General features: G+C 37.3%; 1 protein-coding gene across 1 annotated transcript in view; it reads left to right on the top strand.

Annotated features, from left to right (window-relative positions):
* Positions 1–16,581, top strand: part of dysc (dyschronic) — a 550,335-nt gene that overhangs the window by 189,883 nt on the left and 343,871 nt on the right. Inside the window, exon 4 of the mRNA XM_065219616.1 lies at positions 3,458–4,008. Within this exon, the coding sequence (XP_065075688.1) occupies positions 3,468–4,008 (541 nt within the window). The 5' untranslated portion in view covers positions 3,458–3,467. The remainder of the gene's footprint in view (positions 1–3,457; positions 4,009–16,581) is intronic.

The raw sequence follows: 16,581 nt of genomic DNA, 5'->3' as shown, positions 1-16,581 counted from the left end.
GATTTATTTGAAGTTTTCTGTTCGATAGGCTCAAAATGGGCGATTAAGCCGAAGTAGTTCTCAACCCTACCAGGCACATTTTGAACCAGTTGATATCGAAGTGAACCAAAATTTTGTACACCGGAAGTTCGAATCAATTTGCCTGAATGCCATGATATTCAATCTAAACTGATCAATTCATTAATTTCATATCGTTTGAAAAACATGTAGAAGTTGAAAAATAAGAAAATACGATTCAATAACAAATCTATGATGATGTAAGATTTTACCAGTTGATAATTTTGTTTGGTTTTGAGGCACACAATCAAACGTTGGTGCCGTGAATTTTGGTCACTTGCTGGCGGATGCACTAAGACGGTTTAAGCACGAATAACTTAAGACTATTGCCTAAAGACTAACGGCTTATAGTTATGAGCGTGTCTGGTGGATTTATAGACTCTCAAGACTGTCATGGAAGAGCTGATTTGGGGCCAAAGATAGATTAAACGGTCCTTCTGTACATTCCAACTACTACAGTCAACTTTCGCTCGTTGGGCTAAACCCGTAGCCCACTTAGTGAAAGGTTTTTGTTAGTTGGGCTGATCTGTCATGCTGAAAATTGGTTGAGTGATACACCGATTGTTTATTATCATCACAATCCTTTATCAACTATCTAAATTGTTCAAGCCCCTTGAAAAATAATCAGCACTGTCAGAAATGACGTTTGACTTGGATTTGGGTTGGCTACACCTCAACTAACGGAAGCCCAACCAAAACGAAGCCCACGTAAACATAGCCCAATGAGCGAAATTTAACTGTATATGATTTTTTTTTTTGTTCGTAAGCAGTTCACGACTGCTCGATTAAGTTGCGAACAGTGGGATTTTCCTAAACATGCAGAAAATTGATAAGATCAAAATAATAAAAAAAACACCCAGTTTGTTAACTTCTTAAAATAACAGTAAAAATGGTTCAGTTTTGACTGTTCAAATTTGTTCCAAAATCATTACGTCTTTCAGACCTAGGTTAAACCAAATATATCATATAAACAATATGATCCACTCTTTCGCTTAGCTGACGAACCGAGTCCTTAGTGATGATTGCGCCTAATAAGGCTACCAATGTAGCCGAGGGGTAAACCAAATGAAATTAAATTAAAACGTGTGTTAAAGCAAATATTACAAATTAACAATATGGTTCATTTTCCTAATTCCCATATGTTTCTGAAAAGACGCAACAGTAACACCTGTGTAATAGTTACTTAAGGGGGTATTCCCGATCTTTTTTTTTCAAAAAATTCAAATTTTTTTTTCACGTTTTTTTGTACTTTAGACTATATACTTTCATCCCCCCAAGCCGTTTTCCGATCAGCGAATTCGGTGTCCAGGCGTAGCTGACTAATAGTAAGGACCCCCAAAATGGTTTTAACTAAAGTCAAAACTTTAAACGCGTTTTTCTCGAAACCACATTTTTTTTTATCGGGCGAAGATTTTTCTCAGAAACTATAAGAGATATTGACTTGAATCTTTGCGCATTTTGTTCCTTATTAAATTCTTTGGAGCTTGTCCCACTTTCAGCCAAAAATATAAACATTTAACATTGTTTGAAGCACCTTAAAGCTGCAAAAAAGCGGGCTAAAAATCGCCTGTTTTTTCATATGGCCGCCATTTTGTTAATTTGCAAGATTTTTTGCTGCCAACGGGAGAAGCTCCAGAGAATCTTATGCAGATTATTAATTTCATCACGAAATCTGTTTCAGATGAAGCCGTTCCAGAGAAAAGTCTTCGCCCGTCCAGGCGTTTGCAGCGAACAGGGGTTTGTTTGCCGCCATTTTGTGACGTCAATAATGTCTTTTTTTATGTCGAAAAAAATTTATTTGTAAACTTTAATGTTCAATAAACAAGAATCCCAAAGAGTTAGGCGCATTACTATTCATTTTCCTTGAAAAAATAATAATTGAAAAACAATCCGAAAAAAGGCAAAAGATTGGGAATACCCCCTTAAACAATTCATGACTTTATTATTTAAACGTGTAATAAATTTATAAGTTTTGTAAAATAAAAGATGTGGCAAACAGTATTAGCCTAGATGTTATTCTAAGACCAGAAGGTCCCGAAAAAATGTACTTAACATGTTGGCTCAGCTCTGGTACTCTCTTCGGTCCCAAGCTAATCGATGCACCCCTCAAAACATAGGAAAATCTACGAACCCCTTATTTTATCTGTCAAACTTTCATAGCGAATCAAAACAAGCATAAGGTAGTACTAGAATGTCGACTAGAATGGGGTACGTTAATCGATTTGCTTGGGACCAATAGGCTAGTCAAGAAGTGAGCCAATTTAAAATAATTAGTTTCCACCGGTTGCTATTAGATTAAATGTGAACCAATGCAATAAAATAAAAAAAAGGTAGATTATATCTGCCATCACTCTTTACATACATACAGTCACAACTGACAGGAAGCAAACTTTCAATACGCTAAGAATCGTTAACCCATATTTGGGTGATAGATTCACATACATGGTAAGAAAAACACTCAAAATTAAGTTTAGTTTAGTTTAGTTTCTCTATTAACGAATCTCAAAATTAAGTTAAAAAAAAAACTCAACGTTTGGTTCTATCAGAAAAGTGGCATTAGTTCAAATTTACTCATCTATTGAGTAATAATATATGATCTCAAATTAAAGTTCATTTTCTGTTAATCATTGTTAAGCTCAAAACGTATTTTTTTTCGCAATCGATTGATAATAATAAGACTTTCTATTTAGGGGAAATGATTCTAATGTTGGCCTATTGATTGGGCCCATCGCTAAAAACCTGCTATTTATCAATTTTATATAGATGAATGCGTCCTTGGGACGGTCCTCATGGATATTTTTGGTCGTTATTGAAAATTTAGACGATTGCTGAATGTATGGGTCCAAATTAGGGGCATTTAGGCCGACATTACATCCATTTCCCTTATATATTAATTTTAGAACGAAAATAAAAAACACTAAATTAATAGCATCCACATAAATTGACAACATTCTATTCAAATTTCACCATTTCACCACTCTGAAATAATGCGAAAACCAATAACGAAAATGAATGACGCACAGATTCCCGGAATACTGCAACTTTGTTGTTGTTAGTTATATGTGAAACACAAGCTCATCCCTCTCCCATTGCCGCCCTACAGGGAAGCAACAAAGCAATCGGTCACGTAACCAGTTGCCCCCTTATATCGCTGCGGTGTGGTTTGAGGGGGAAAATAAATGTATCATCGTCATAAAAATTATATAATTCTGTATGTTTTAGCTTCGTTGTGCAATCACACACCCACACACACACATACGTACGAACAAAAATGTTGCGGTCTGCTCTAGAGCCGTGCGTCAATTTAGCTAGATTGGTTTTCTATTGCCAACGCATCACACGTTGCCGTCGGCTTATAATTGGATTATTTCTCATGGTTCCTTCTCTTTCTCTCTTGCAGGTGTGCGGAAATGCGCTTAGGGGGCGCCCCCGGTGGCGGAGACCCCCTAGCGATGGGTGCCGGGAACGATTACGCCGAGCTGTGCGACCTGGGCCCGTCCCGTTGGAGCTCCAGGAGCGGCTACCAGCAGGTCTCGCCGCCGGTCAACTCGATCTACCACCACACTGGCGGCAGTATTGCTGGTGTCGGCGGCGGCGGCGGCGGCGGTGGTGGCCCCAGTGGTCCCGGCGGCACAGTCGTCGGTGGCGGTGGGACCACGTTGTCCTCCTCCGGCGGGGCCACGATCCGGTCCAACAGCTTCGAAGCCGAGGACGTCATCGGTCCGTACGGCACGTCGTCGTCCCGGATCGGCAACAGCACAAGCTCCCTGCGAGGACGTTCAGGTTTATATTATTCACCACCCGGTACTTCATATACAATAGTAGAAAGAGAAAGACCACACTCTCCTCATTATTATTATAACACAGCCGGTGTCCCTTCCAAAGGAGGTTCATTGCCAAGTAGAAGTAGTTATTTAGAGTCAGCTAGTTTAGGTGTTTCAACTGGTGCAGGTAAAACTTAGTCTTCTTCAAACAACAACTTTTTTAACTCCCTAGGCTAAGCTCCACACCTTCTACTTCTTCTTCTACTACTTATTGTTCCCCCTTATTTCCCCCCATAGGTTCGTTTCGTATCCCAATTAGATCACCATTAGTTTCCGAAAATTTTGAACTAGTCACCATTCACTATATTTCCTTTCAGTTGATCGTTGTCGTTACGTTACTTGCTAGTTTCCATCTCTTCCATCTTAAAGTAGGATAGATAGCAGTTTCCTCCTGATATTGCGTGCCTCTTACTCTCCGGCATTTGTAATAGATAGAATAGACTTTCCCCCGATTGTTGTATCGTTCTATAGATAGTCTCGCTATCAAGTACTACTATTACTACTGTCCACTTTCGTCATCCTTTTCTCCAGCATGAGTCTTCTGTTTTCCAGCATGGTTGGTTGATCGCTCACGTGTTTCTCTCTCTATATCTCTCTTGGTCTCTCTAGCTCTCATGATGTAGTGTGTAGCGGCTAGACTTGGATACTGAAGTAGGGCCGTGGATTGCTCAGATTTGACTGGATTTAATCATTTGCTTGTAGAGTGTTTACACTTGTGCTGATTCACGTGCTAGTGAGCCTGTCGTTCGCAAATCCATACCTTTTTTTGGTGCTGATTAACATTGGAGCATCAATTTATGGAACAAACTTGATCGAATTACACCAATTTCAGTTAATCAGCATTATGACCCAGCACAAGGGGAAACACCCCATTAGTTCAGGCATCTTACACATGGAATGATTTTTGTAAATTCCAGTTGCTTGAACAATTTATTTCAGAAAAAAAACATGTTGTTCGAAAAATTGCCTCACCTTGATATCAATTTGAACTTTCCAATTTCCGATGAATTCGCCACTAAAGGAGTAGCCTTAAGTCTCCTTGAAGAAGTACAAGCAAAAAGATAGATACGGGAGTCAATCACAGTAGGCTGTTTTTTCACATATAGTCAATCAATTATGTCGATTTTGCAATGTTGTAGGGCAGCCCTAAGTAAGCACCTTTAGAATTGATGAAACGAGCCATAAAATATTAAAAAATATTCCTCAAGAAACAACCAAATCTAGATAGAACTGGAATAAGGACGTAACAGCTTTTGTAAACAATGAATTTTCTCGATGATTTCTCGGAATACAAGGCACGCTGACATAAACCAACAACTCCATCGGGTAGGATAAGTCTTCCTCTACTCGATGATGATATAGATTTGCCAGGGAGAGCCATGACTTCCGAGAAATCATCGAAATAAGTCATTGTTTACAAAAGCCCTATTTCCAGCTCTATCTAGAAATGATCATTTCAAGAGAAAATTTTCATTACGTCGTAAGTAACATTCGCACCAATCCGAGAAAAATAAAGTTTTGTTTTGATGACCGAAAAGTTATTCCTATTTCCAAGTAAACACATATAATCTCATAGTGATAGAAATGTTTAACATATTTAGCAGGGTTTTAATCATACAAATGCAAATCGCTAGCTTTCATGCTAAAAAATACTGGTTTTTGAGTCAAAAGTCAAAGTGTATTTACCAGGATATTCGGGAGAATTATCAATTACGTCTCCTTACGTGCAGCCCATTCATCATTTTAGGACCACCGAAATCATCTTAGCAACAAACAGTTCGATTTATTCACTTTAATAATGAGAAAGCGAAACGACGAACGTACACTTTTTACGGGTTTCTCAGCGCTGTTACTTAAGTCAAACGGAATCTCCATAGAAATTGGGTGACTTAAGTAACATCGAAAACTATTTTGATCGGAAGGTGATTACGTCAAAAAGCAATTTGACTGGTAAATAAATTTAAAAATAGGATTTGATCCTATATTCGGACAGTATATAGTGTAATAGCAGGAGAATCGATTGACACTGATAGCTCAACTTTGTTTACCTTTGTTACATTCGACATAAAATAAACCTCGGTGCAAATCCCTAAAAAAGTGAGGATGATCCATAAAAAATGTTACTTTGATCCATGTTTCATGTAGAATTTAGCAACACAATTGTAAAAATGTACCGCTCAGTTACTAAAGAACAGCCAGACAGATCAGAGAACCAAAGGGAAGTTCAAATAATTTCAAGAAAATTGCAGAAAGGTTACAGAAGTTTCGAGAAATTCAGGAAAATTCCGGTACCTTCAGCAAAGCTCCGAGAGAATTTCTAGAACTTAAAGAAAATTATATTAACTTCAGGAAAATGTGAGAGTATTTTAAGAATTGTATGCGATTATCATGAGAATTTCAAGAACTTTAAAATTCCAGAAATCTTAAAAAAGTCATAAAATGTGTAGATAGTTTTATGATATTCAGCGAAGTCCCGAGTACATCGAGGACGGTCAGATAACTTCAGAGTAATTCCATTTAATTAAAGAAATTGGCAAAGACTTGTAACAAGTTCCGTGGAATTAGGGGATATTAATTAAAGGGCGGTAGGGAATAATGAATATTTAGATAACCTCAGAGAAGCAAAGTATACTTCAGGGATGTCCAGAGAAGTTCAGGTTAGTTATTTAAGGAAATGGTTCCGTGACCGTTAATTTAGTTTACAAAGCTTTTAGAAAATTGTGGAAAATATAGACAATTCAAATAGCTTTACTAAAATTAAGGGTTCTTTTAAAAAAGCTGAGAAATTCAGGACAGTCTAGAGAACTTCAAATCAATTCAGAAATCTTTTGGACAGTTTTGATAACATCAGAAATGTCTAGGCTATTGGAAAAGTTATGAATAAGTGTCGATAATATAAGGGACGTTCCATGAGCTTCAGGAAAATCTAGAGAACTTCAGTGAACACCTTTGATTTATTTAATTTTGTGAGACAGCGGACGGTCTTATGAAGGCCAAGTCTCACACTACAGAAGGCATTATTTTGATTCCAGAAAAACTGAGGGAACTTAATAAAAATTCAGAAATTTCAGGGAAGTCAAGGCATTTCAGAAGATCCTCAAAAGCTTCACAGAAGTCCACAGATCTTCAGAAAAACATCGAAAACTTCATAGAATTCCATGGAACTTTAGGGAAAATCTGAGAACTCCATGAATGTTTGGAAAATGTGGGAAAATTTAAAAGAAGCTTCGTAAGCTCCAGTGTTGGCAAAATCATCGATCAAATTATATTTTTCAGCTCTCATACGCTCTCAATATCACGCGTGATATTGGAACAAAATATCATGCTTGATATTGATTTAACAAGCTCCTTTGATATTGCGAGACTATTCACAACGTGCAAGAATCAAGCGGAGAGTTGACTAGACACAAAAATCATTCCGTTGCACATCGTTTTCTTAGAAAGAGAAAGTATAGTATGCTATCTCTTTTTACTGTTCACCGATGACAGACAAGAAGTGACTGCTGCCAGCCATTATGGAAATTTCGTTTGCGTTCGGGTGCAACGCAAAAATCATTAAACTCAATCTCACCCCAGTTTGTTGAGATTTGCAGCTGGTGAGTTTAGTTAGCTTGATATTCCAAGCTGCAATATCACAGCTTGCAAAATAAACCACAGCTCTATGCTTGGTGATTTTTGTCTACGAAAATCAAGCGTGATCTTGAGCATTGATGAGATTTGATTTTTTGATATTTTCCCAACACTGGTAAGCTCCAAAAATTCTGGAACTCCAGCAAAGTTCTATGCTTTTCAGAATACTAACGGGAAATTTTGAGAAGTTCCAAAATTTTCAAGGAGAATTCCCAGAATTTCATAGAACTTCAATAAGTTCAGTGAACTTAGACATTTTAAGGAAAATTTAGTTGAATTCATGGCAGAGCAACAAGCTTCACGAGAACTGCAAAAACATTAGAAATAATTCTAGTATTTCAGGAAATAACAGAGAACCTCAGACTAGTTCCAGATGCTTTAGAGATATAAAATAATTTTTGTTAAAAGTTTCGAGAACTTCAGCGAATTTTGAAAACATCAGAAACTTCCGAGAATTTAATAAAAAATGCCGAACATTTACTGCCGTGTTATGAAAAAGTGACGTAAGCGATTCCATATTCGAATTTTGCATCCTGCACCCATTAACATTTAACAGCCCAAAATTTCATATTGAAGCAAAGTGGCAATATGAGGTTAGCTCTACATTTTAGGAGAATCAGTGATATTTTTTCACTGTTTCTATACATAAGTGACGTCTGCCATAAATAAATGCTGAAAAACTTAAAGCTTTTTTAAACATTAACGTTCATACTCAACAATATAGCATTTTTTAGATCATATTTAACAGGTCCAGAAATTTTTTTTTAATGTTTGAAATTATTGCGAGGTTAAACAATAGTATTTGTTTTCTGAACAATTCACTAAATGGATTTATGTCACTTTGCTATCTCACGGCCGTTTGAAAAATTAAGAAACTTTAGGGAAGTTCAAAAAAGTTCATATAAATTAAAAAAAAAATGAAGAGAAGTATTGTGAGTATCAGGCTGGTTTCTCAAACTAAAAAAGGACTTCAAGACAGTTTGGACAACATCAGGGAAATTTTAGGATTACGAGTAGTTCCGAATTTTTCATCGGAGTTCTCCTCAGCGTTCACTTTGTATTCTCCTGAAGTTCCATAAATTTTTGAACGCTTCTTTGTATTCTATAAAAATATCACCGGAATATATTTGGAATAGGGGAAATGGCTCGAATGTTGCCCTATGGATCAAATATTGGGCCCATCGCTAAAAATCTGCTTTTTATCAATTTTATCTAGATGAACGCGTCATTGGGACGGTTCTAATGGATATTTTTCGACGCCATTGAAAATTTAGTCGATTGCTGAATTTATGTATAGGCCCAAATTAGGGGCATTAAGGACGACATTACAACCTTTTCCGCTACTTCTCAGAATTCCCATGAAATATTCCTCAAAACGTTAGAATTATCCTCAAAATTAAATTTTCTTTAAATTTTCGGAGGAATTACATTGAAATTCTTCTCAGGTTGAAACCCTTTGAATAATTCTCAGAATTGTCATTGAATCCGTTTAAGAATTCCCTTTGAAATTCACTCCATCCCTTATAATTCTACTCACATTGAAAGTTTCTTAAGAATTCATTTGCAGCTCTCCTAAAAAATTCATTAGATTTTCCATCACCACATGTTTGGCAAACTCTTCTGGAATTCTGTTCCGAATTCCTTTAAAGTTCTGCTGGAGATACTCTCAAATTGTACTCCTCCATTTACCATCAGTTGACTTATTTTGCTATTTTACCTGGATATCAATGGTTAAAAAGTTTAGTCGGGTCATCATAGAATACCTTGTTAATTCTATGGAACATTTTGATCTAAACTACAGGATGATTTGGAGAATGCAAGATATGTTGTTATAAATCTCACATAATTTTATATGAGGTCCTACGAAGTTCTTTGCATTTGTTCATTTAGTCGGCGCATCGAGCAATATTCTATGGAGTAGGTAGATCTTCACGATAAATTCTCCAGGGTGATTTGGAGATCTCAATATGACTTGTATGAGGTTCTTTTGTATTTCATATGATATGTTGAAGCTCTACGAATATTTTCTTAATATCCAATATTCTTAATATTTCGCATCCTTCCATAAAATATCAGCTCTGTCTAAGTTGTGCCTGTAAATATGAGGGTCAACGCTTTAGAACCATTTGGATGTCTTAAATCATTCAATTTCATACAAAAAAAATATAAATTTTTGAACTTCTATTGACAAATTCTACCGAAAAGTGTTGAAAGTTTCTTGAGATAAGGTTCAGAAAAAATTGGGACCGAAACAGAAGAATATCGAATAGCTTTTAAAGAATCACAATCAGCGTTTTTATGAGCGGTGAGTAAGTGAAAAGTTGTAAATTTTTAATCTTATGCTATAGCCTTTTATATTATTTCAGATATGTACTCTTGTAGTTAAGATATAAGAATCAATTTAAGGGGAGGTTTACTTGGATTTGGCTGAAAAACAGTTGAACTTTGGAATTTTTTTTCAGGAGAATGAAAAGACATACGAACTTCCGGTTTCGATAATTATATTTGTCCATTATTCCTGAATACTTGGAAATTTTTTTGAAGGTAAAAAAACAAAATGGCGGCTCGCGTGGAGGAGTGTCAGTCAGGTTTTGCTGCAGAACTTTGAGTGGTGAACTGAAATGAAATTTTTTTTATTGTGGTTAAAGTTGATAATATTCCCTATGGCTTATACCTAACTAGAACGAAATCCGACAAAAATTGACCAAATTATGGCATTTGAAAATTGTCCTTGCTTAAAAAATAGTAACTAACAATTTTTTTTTTCATTTTAGGTATAAGCCATACAAAAAATAGTATCCTTCAAAGCGCAATTTTCTTGTTCAAGCCCTATGCTCTAAGTTGTTATAAAAAATATGGTTTCGAGAAAAACGCGTTTAAAGTTTTTGTTGCGTCCCTCAGCGCGCATGACAAAGGTTCACTCAAAGCGCCATAACTCGCTAAATATGTTTCGTAAAATCCTTTTGGCCACATATTCTACACACTTGTAGCTTTCATTTTATGCAAAAAAAAATCATTTTTTTTTAAAAATCCAAGTAAACCTCCCCTTAAGGTAGAGTTCCAGCAATTTTTCTGGAATTCATGAAACAATTTCCATGTAGTTCTTGAATTGTTTCATAACTTTTGTAATCTTCCTGAAATTAATGGCTGCTTGATCTCCCTGATGTTCTCTAAACTTCTCCAAAGTTCTTAAAATTCTCGTTCGTTCAAAAAAACTCTGAAGTTCTCTAGACTTCTTGAAAATGTAGGAACTTCTAAAAATTTCCTGCTATTTTTCAGAAATTAACAGATTTGCCAATATCTGCCGTGATTTTCTGAAAGCTGCCATGAAGCTTATGGAACATCTTTTCAAATGTTTTTTGCATTTTACTGGTGTTTAAGTTTTTTTCTGAAGTTTTCTGATCTTTCCTGACGTTCTCAGGAATTATATACAGTTCCCGCAGTTATCCTGAAATTTATTAACTTTCCTTGAGTTCTTTGGATTTCCTGAATTTTTAAACTCCCCGAAATTTATCTGAAATCAAAGCATAGAGACGAACCAGCCTAGGACTGAAAATCTCTTTAATAAATAAAATTTAAAAAAAAAAAAACAACTTCTTACAAACTCACGAAACTTCTCCTAGCAATTCTAATTATTCCTCCCCCTCTCTGGACATCCATGAAGTTCATGGAAATCACGGAATATCTCATCATGAAACATCCTGAAATTCTCTTTAAATTAATGGGACTTTTCTGAAGATCTCTGGTTATCCTTGAAGTACTCAGAACGTTCCTAAATATAATAAAACTTCCGAAAAATCTCCAAAGTTTTCAGAAGTTCACTGATATTTGGTGAGGTTCCTGCTTTTTTAAAAATACTTGAAACTACCATGAAAATCACGAAATTCCCCTAAAATCTGGTCACAATTTCCTGGTGTTCATGTTTTTTTTTCAAAATTTTAATTAAACTCTCGAAACTGAATATCAGGCCTGTACGCGAAAAAAAAATGCACCAGGCAAAAGTGTTCGCCAAAAATTTATTTTAAGTCGGATTTTCTTGAAACTTTCAGGGAATGAACTAATACATATACATGTTATGTTTCGGTATAATTACTTTATTCAATTTCTTTTCCATCGCTGAAAGCCCGCACCTTTCCTTTAAGACCCCTCATTACATTTTGTGCAATGGTGGAGCCGACCTTTTTGGTCACTTTCATCCATTCTTTCTTCAACTCCAGCTCGTTCTTAAACAGGCTCGTTGGCCTTCATTATGGCCCAAAATCTTTCCACCGGACGAATCTCTGGTGAATTAGGGGGGTTGGCGGTTTTTGGTACAAAAACGACGTTATTGTCTCTGTACCAATCCAACGTCGATCGCGCGTAATTGCATGATGCCAGGTCCGGCCAAAATAATGTCTCGCCTCCGTGAAATTGCAGGAAGGGCAACAGACGCTTCTGGAGGCACTCGGTGCGGTAAATTTCACTGTTGATGGTACCCATTGTGATGTACGGTTTACTCAGTTTACCGCATTGGCATATGGCCTGCCAGAGCAAGTATTTTTTGGCGAATTTGTCCACTTTCTTCTTCCTTATGTCTTCCGGAACATCATGATTTGGCAACGTAGAACTCCAGCCCCGGTATCTGCTTTGCGTCTGCCTTGATGTAGGTTTCGTCATCCATAACCACACACATCGGTTTCGTTAACCACTCTCGATACAGCTTCCTTGCGCGGGATTTGGCCGCCGTGTTTTGTTGATCACGCCGGTTCGGTGCCTTCCGGACCTTGAATACACGAAGCCCAGCTCGTTTCATGGTTTGCTGAACGAACCTGGCGGAACACTTTACCTTCAGAACCGCGTCGCGAATCGAAAGGTTCGAATTACGCTTGAAATAATCCAACACCTTCCGGACCTTCACAGGGTCAGCTGTCTTCGATTTTCTTCCACTTCCAGCCCGCCGCTCGGTCGTCTGGGACTCCTTAAACGATTTTACCACCCGAGACACAGTTGTTTGGGTGATTCCCAGTTGTTTACCGATCCATCTCATGGTCGTAGTCGGATTTTCCATGACGGCGCGCAAAATTCTCCGGCGATTTTCTTCTTGTTTCGATGACATCTCAATAACCAGTGAACCGGTTGTTATGAAATTTTGCGCATGTAAACTACTCGCTCCAAACTAGTTATACCCAGATTTTCATCAATTATTACCAACGGATAAAAAAGTTACACACAGATAAAAATGGTGCATTTTTTTCGAGTACAAGCCTTATATTCTGAATTTCCCAGAACTTCTTTAAAGATCCTGGAATTTCCTTTAAATTTATTGAACTAACCGTTCTTTGATTTCTCAATGATCTCGGATCACCCCTAAAGTAAATTCTCCTGAAGTTATTGGTAATGCCGTGAAATAAATGGAACTGTCCTAAAAAATTTCAAGCTTTCCGGATGATATCTGGGCTTTTTTGAAGTTTTTGATTTTCAATGAAGTTTCTTTGATTTTTTTTAAATTCTGGTTTACTTAGAAATTTTCGAAACATTTTTAGAGTTCTTGAAATTGTCCTGAAGTTCATGCTACTGTTCTGAACTTACGCTTACGCTCAAACCAACTCCGAAAGTTCTCGGAACTTCTATGAAATTATTGGATCTGCCCATTAGATCTCTGTAATTCCCCAAAGATATCTAGACCTTTCTTCTCTGAGGTACTTGGAATCCACAATTTGCATTAGGTGCTCTCTACATCTCTGAAGTTCTCTTGACTTCCCTGAAGTTTTCTGGATATTTCTGAAGTTGTGAATACTTTTTAAAAGTTTCTGCAGTTTTCCTAAAGCAAATGGACTCTTCTGAAGTTTCTGAAATATTCTAGATTTTTTTCGGAACTTCCCTTCTGTTCACGCAGTTTGTTTACAAATCTTCCTTGAAATTATCACCATGTCCTTTAATTTCTCAGAACTTCTTCAAAATATCATCAACACAAACATTAGTGGGACTGCCCTGAAGATCTTTAATCTTTCAAGAAATTTACGAAGCTTCCCTGGAGTCCTCGCTAATTTACTAACGATGATCTGCAAGTTACCTAAATATCTATAAACCTCCATGACGTTCGTTGTACTTCCGTGAATTACTTGATATGTCTTGAAAGTTTCTAAAATTTGTCTTAAGATAAGTTTAGTAAGCTTAAGTAAAATTTCAGAAACATCACAGAAAGTGCAAGAAGTTCATGGAAGTCCAGCGAAGTTCAGGGAGCTATCTCTAGGTCAATTCCAGATCATTATCAGTATCTAAAATGGTACGGACTATACTTTAATTTTCGGTACTTCTTGGACGTAGCCGATATTCTGCTGAAATTAACACTCCGAATACGGTGGGTAAAAAACTTTACGCCGACTAGGAAGCCTCCGAAAAACGTGTAACGGCAAGTTTGCAATGTCATAACATAGCCATTTCTTAATGAATTTCAAAAATTGTAGTACCTTTAGAATTCCTAGGGTTTGTAGATGATTTCGATTGTAAAAAGATTGAAAATAGAGTCGTCTACTTTTTTAAAAAGCGAAAAGAGTTGTTACACGTTTTTTGAAAAGTGTGTTTGTATGGTTTTGCAAGATCTGTAATTTAGATTAATGGGCACAAATGTTCACAATTAGTCAGAAAGCAGTCATGGTTCCTATATATGGACCCTGGAGGCAACGAAACGGTCCTCAAAAAATCCGGAACATCCATAAGAGTGGTCAATCCATGAATCTAATCCTATAGCCCTGCGGTTTTTTTGAAAACATTTGGAACTGTGATATAAAACAATATTTGGGGTCGTGACATAAACATGTACCTGAATGACCATGGGACCGTCCTCCGGAAGATCCGGAATATCCGGAACATCCGTAAAAGTGGACAGTCCATGAAACTGATCCTAGAGCTCCGCGTTTTTTTAACATTAGGATCTGTTATATAAGAATGAATTTGGGTCATGGACCCAGATGGCCATCGGACCGTCCAGCGGAAGATCCGGAACATCCGTAAAAGTAGTAAATCCATGATCCTGATCCTAAAACTTCACGTGTTTTTTTTTTTATAAACATTACGAACTGTGATGATAGAAGCAATTTGGGGTTGTGACATAAATATGAACCTGGATGTCCATAGGACCGTCCTCCGGAAGATCCGGAACATCCGTAAAAATGGTCAATCCATGAAACTGATCCTAGAGCTCCGCAGTTTTTGAAAAACACTAAGGACTGAGATGATAGAATGAATTTGGGATCGTGACATAAACATGGACCTTGATGGCCATGAGACTGTCCTCCGGAAGATCCGAAACATCCGTGAAAGGGGAAAATTCACGAAACTGATCCTAGAGCTCCGTGGTTTTCTTGAAAACGTTAGGAACTGTGATATCAGAATGAATTTGGGATCATGACATAAACATGAACCCACATGGCCATCGGACCGTCCTCCGGAAGATCCGAAAAATCCGTAAAAGTGGTCAATGTATGGAACTAATCCTAGAGCTCCACGGTTTTTTCGAAAACACTTGGAACTGTCATATATACATTAATTTGCGGTCGTGACATAAACATGTACCTAGAAAGCCATGGGACTGTCCTCCGCAAGATCTAGAACATCTTTTAAAATGGTCAATCCTCGAAACTGATTCTAGAGTTCTACGTTTTTTTTTTCGAAAGCATGTGGAACTACGATATAAGAAAGAATTTGGGGTCATGACATAAACATGGACCCAAATGGCCATGGGGCCATCCTCTGGTAAGTCCAGAACATCCGTTAAAGAGGTCAATCAATAAAACTGATCCTAAAGCTCCCCAGTTTTTTTTTTCAAAAACATTAGGAACTGTAATATAAGAATGAATTTGTGGTCGTGACATAAACATGTACCTAGATAGCCATGGGACCGTCGTCCGGAAGATCAACAACATCCGTAAAATGGTCACTCCATAAAATTGAGAGGTGGAAGCATTACTATGACGAGCACCTCAATGGTAATGCAGCAGAAAACGAAGGTGGCACGGCAACAGACCTTGGAGCCCGCGCAGAAGACGACAGGCTACCGGCCCTTGATCTTAAAGAAGTTGAGGAGGAGATCGGTCGGCTGAAGAACAACAAAACAACTGGTGTAGAGCAACTACCAAGTGAGCTATTAAAATACGGTGGTGAAATTCCCAAATTCATTCTGATCCCAAATTCATTCTGATATCACAGTTCCTAACGTTTTTAAGAAAACCACGGAGCTCTAGGATCAGTTTCGTGAATTTTCCCCTTTCACGGATGTTTCGGATCTTCCGAAGGACAGTCTCATGGCCATCAAGGTCCATGTTTATGTCACAACCCCAAATTGCTTCTATCATTACAGTTCCTAATGTTCAAATAACTGCGGAGCTCTAGGATCAGGATCGTGGATTTACTACTTTTATGGATGTTCCGGATCTTCCGCTGGACGGTCCCATGGCTATCAAGGTCCATATCCCAAATTCATTCTTATATCACAGATCCTAATGTTAAAAAAAAAAAACGCAGAGCTCTAGGATCAAGTTCATGGATTGACCACTTTTACGGATGTTCCGGATTTTTTGAGGACAGTTCAGTTGTCTCCAGGATCCATGTATAGGAACCATGACTATTTTCTGGCTAGTTTTGAACATTTGTGCCCATTAATCTAAATTACAGATCTTGCGCCACTTGCAAAACCCTACAAACACACTTTTCAAAAAAAAAACGTGTAACAACTCTTTTCGCTTTTTAAAAAAGTAGACGACTCTATTTTCAATCTTTTTACAATCGAAATCATCTACAAACCCTAGAAATTCTAAAGGTACTTTGAAATTCATTAAGAAATGGCTAAGTTTTGACATTGCAAACTTGCCGTTACACGTTTTTCTGAGGCATCGTATTCGGAGTGTTAATGAAACTGCCCTAAACTTCCGGAAGTCTACCTTAACCTTCCTATGGCGTGACCCGCACTTTCAAAGCGTCATAACTTTTAACGGTTACCATTTATCGGGCTCTAATTATGTGAATTTTAATTTTTTTTTTTTTATAGAAAACTCAATTTCTCCGTTTTGACTAAAATTTTTGGATGAATTCA

The sequence above is a fragment of the Ochlerotatus camptorhynchus genome, unplaced genomic scaffold (genome assembly GCF_037179485.1).
Source record: "Ochlerotatus camptorhynchus isolate MF236.1 unplaced genomic scaffold, CSIRO-AGI_Acam_v1.1 ptg000107l, whole genome shotgun sequence".
Classification (NCBI taxonomy): domain Eukaryota; kingdom Metazoa; phylum Arthropoda; class Insecta; order Diptera; family Culicidae; genus Ochlerotatus; species Ochlerotatus camptorhynchus.
The sequence above is the reverse complement of the archived record's forward strand: the minus strand, read 5'-3'. Positions and strand labels throughout refer to the sequence as shown.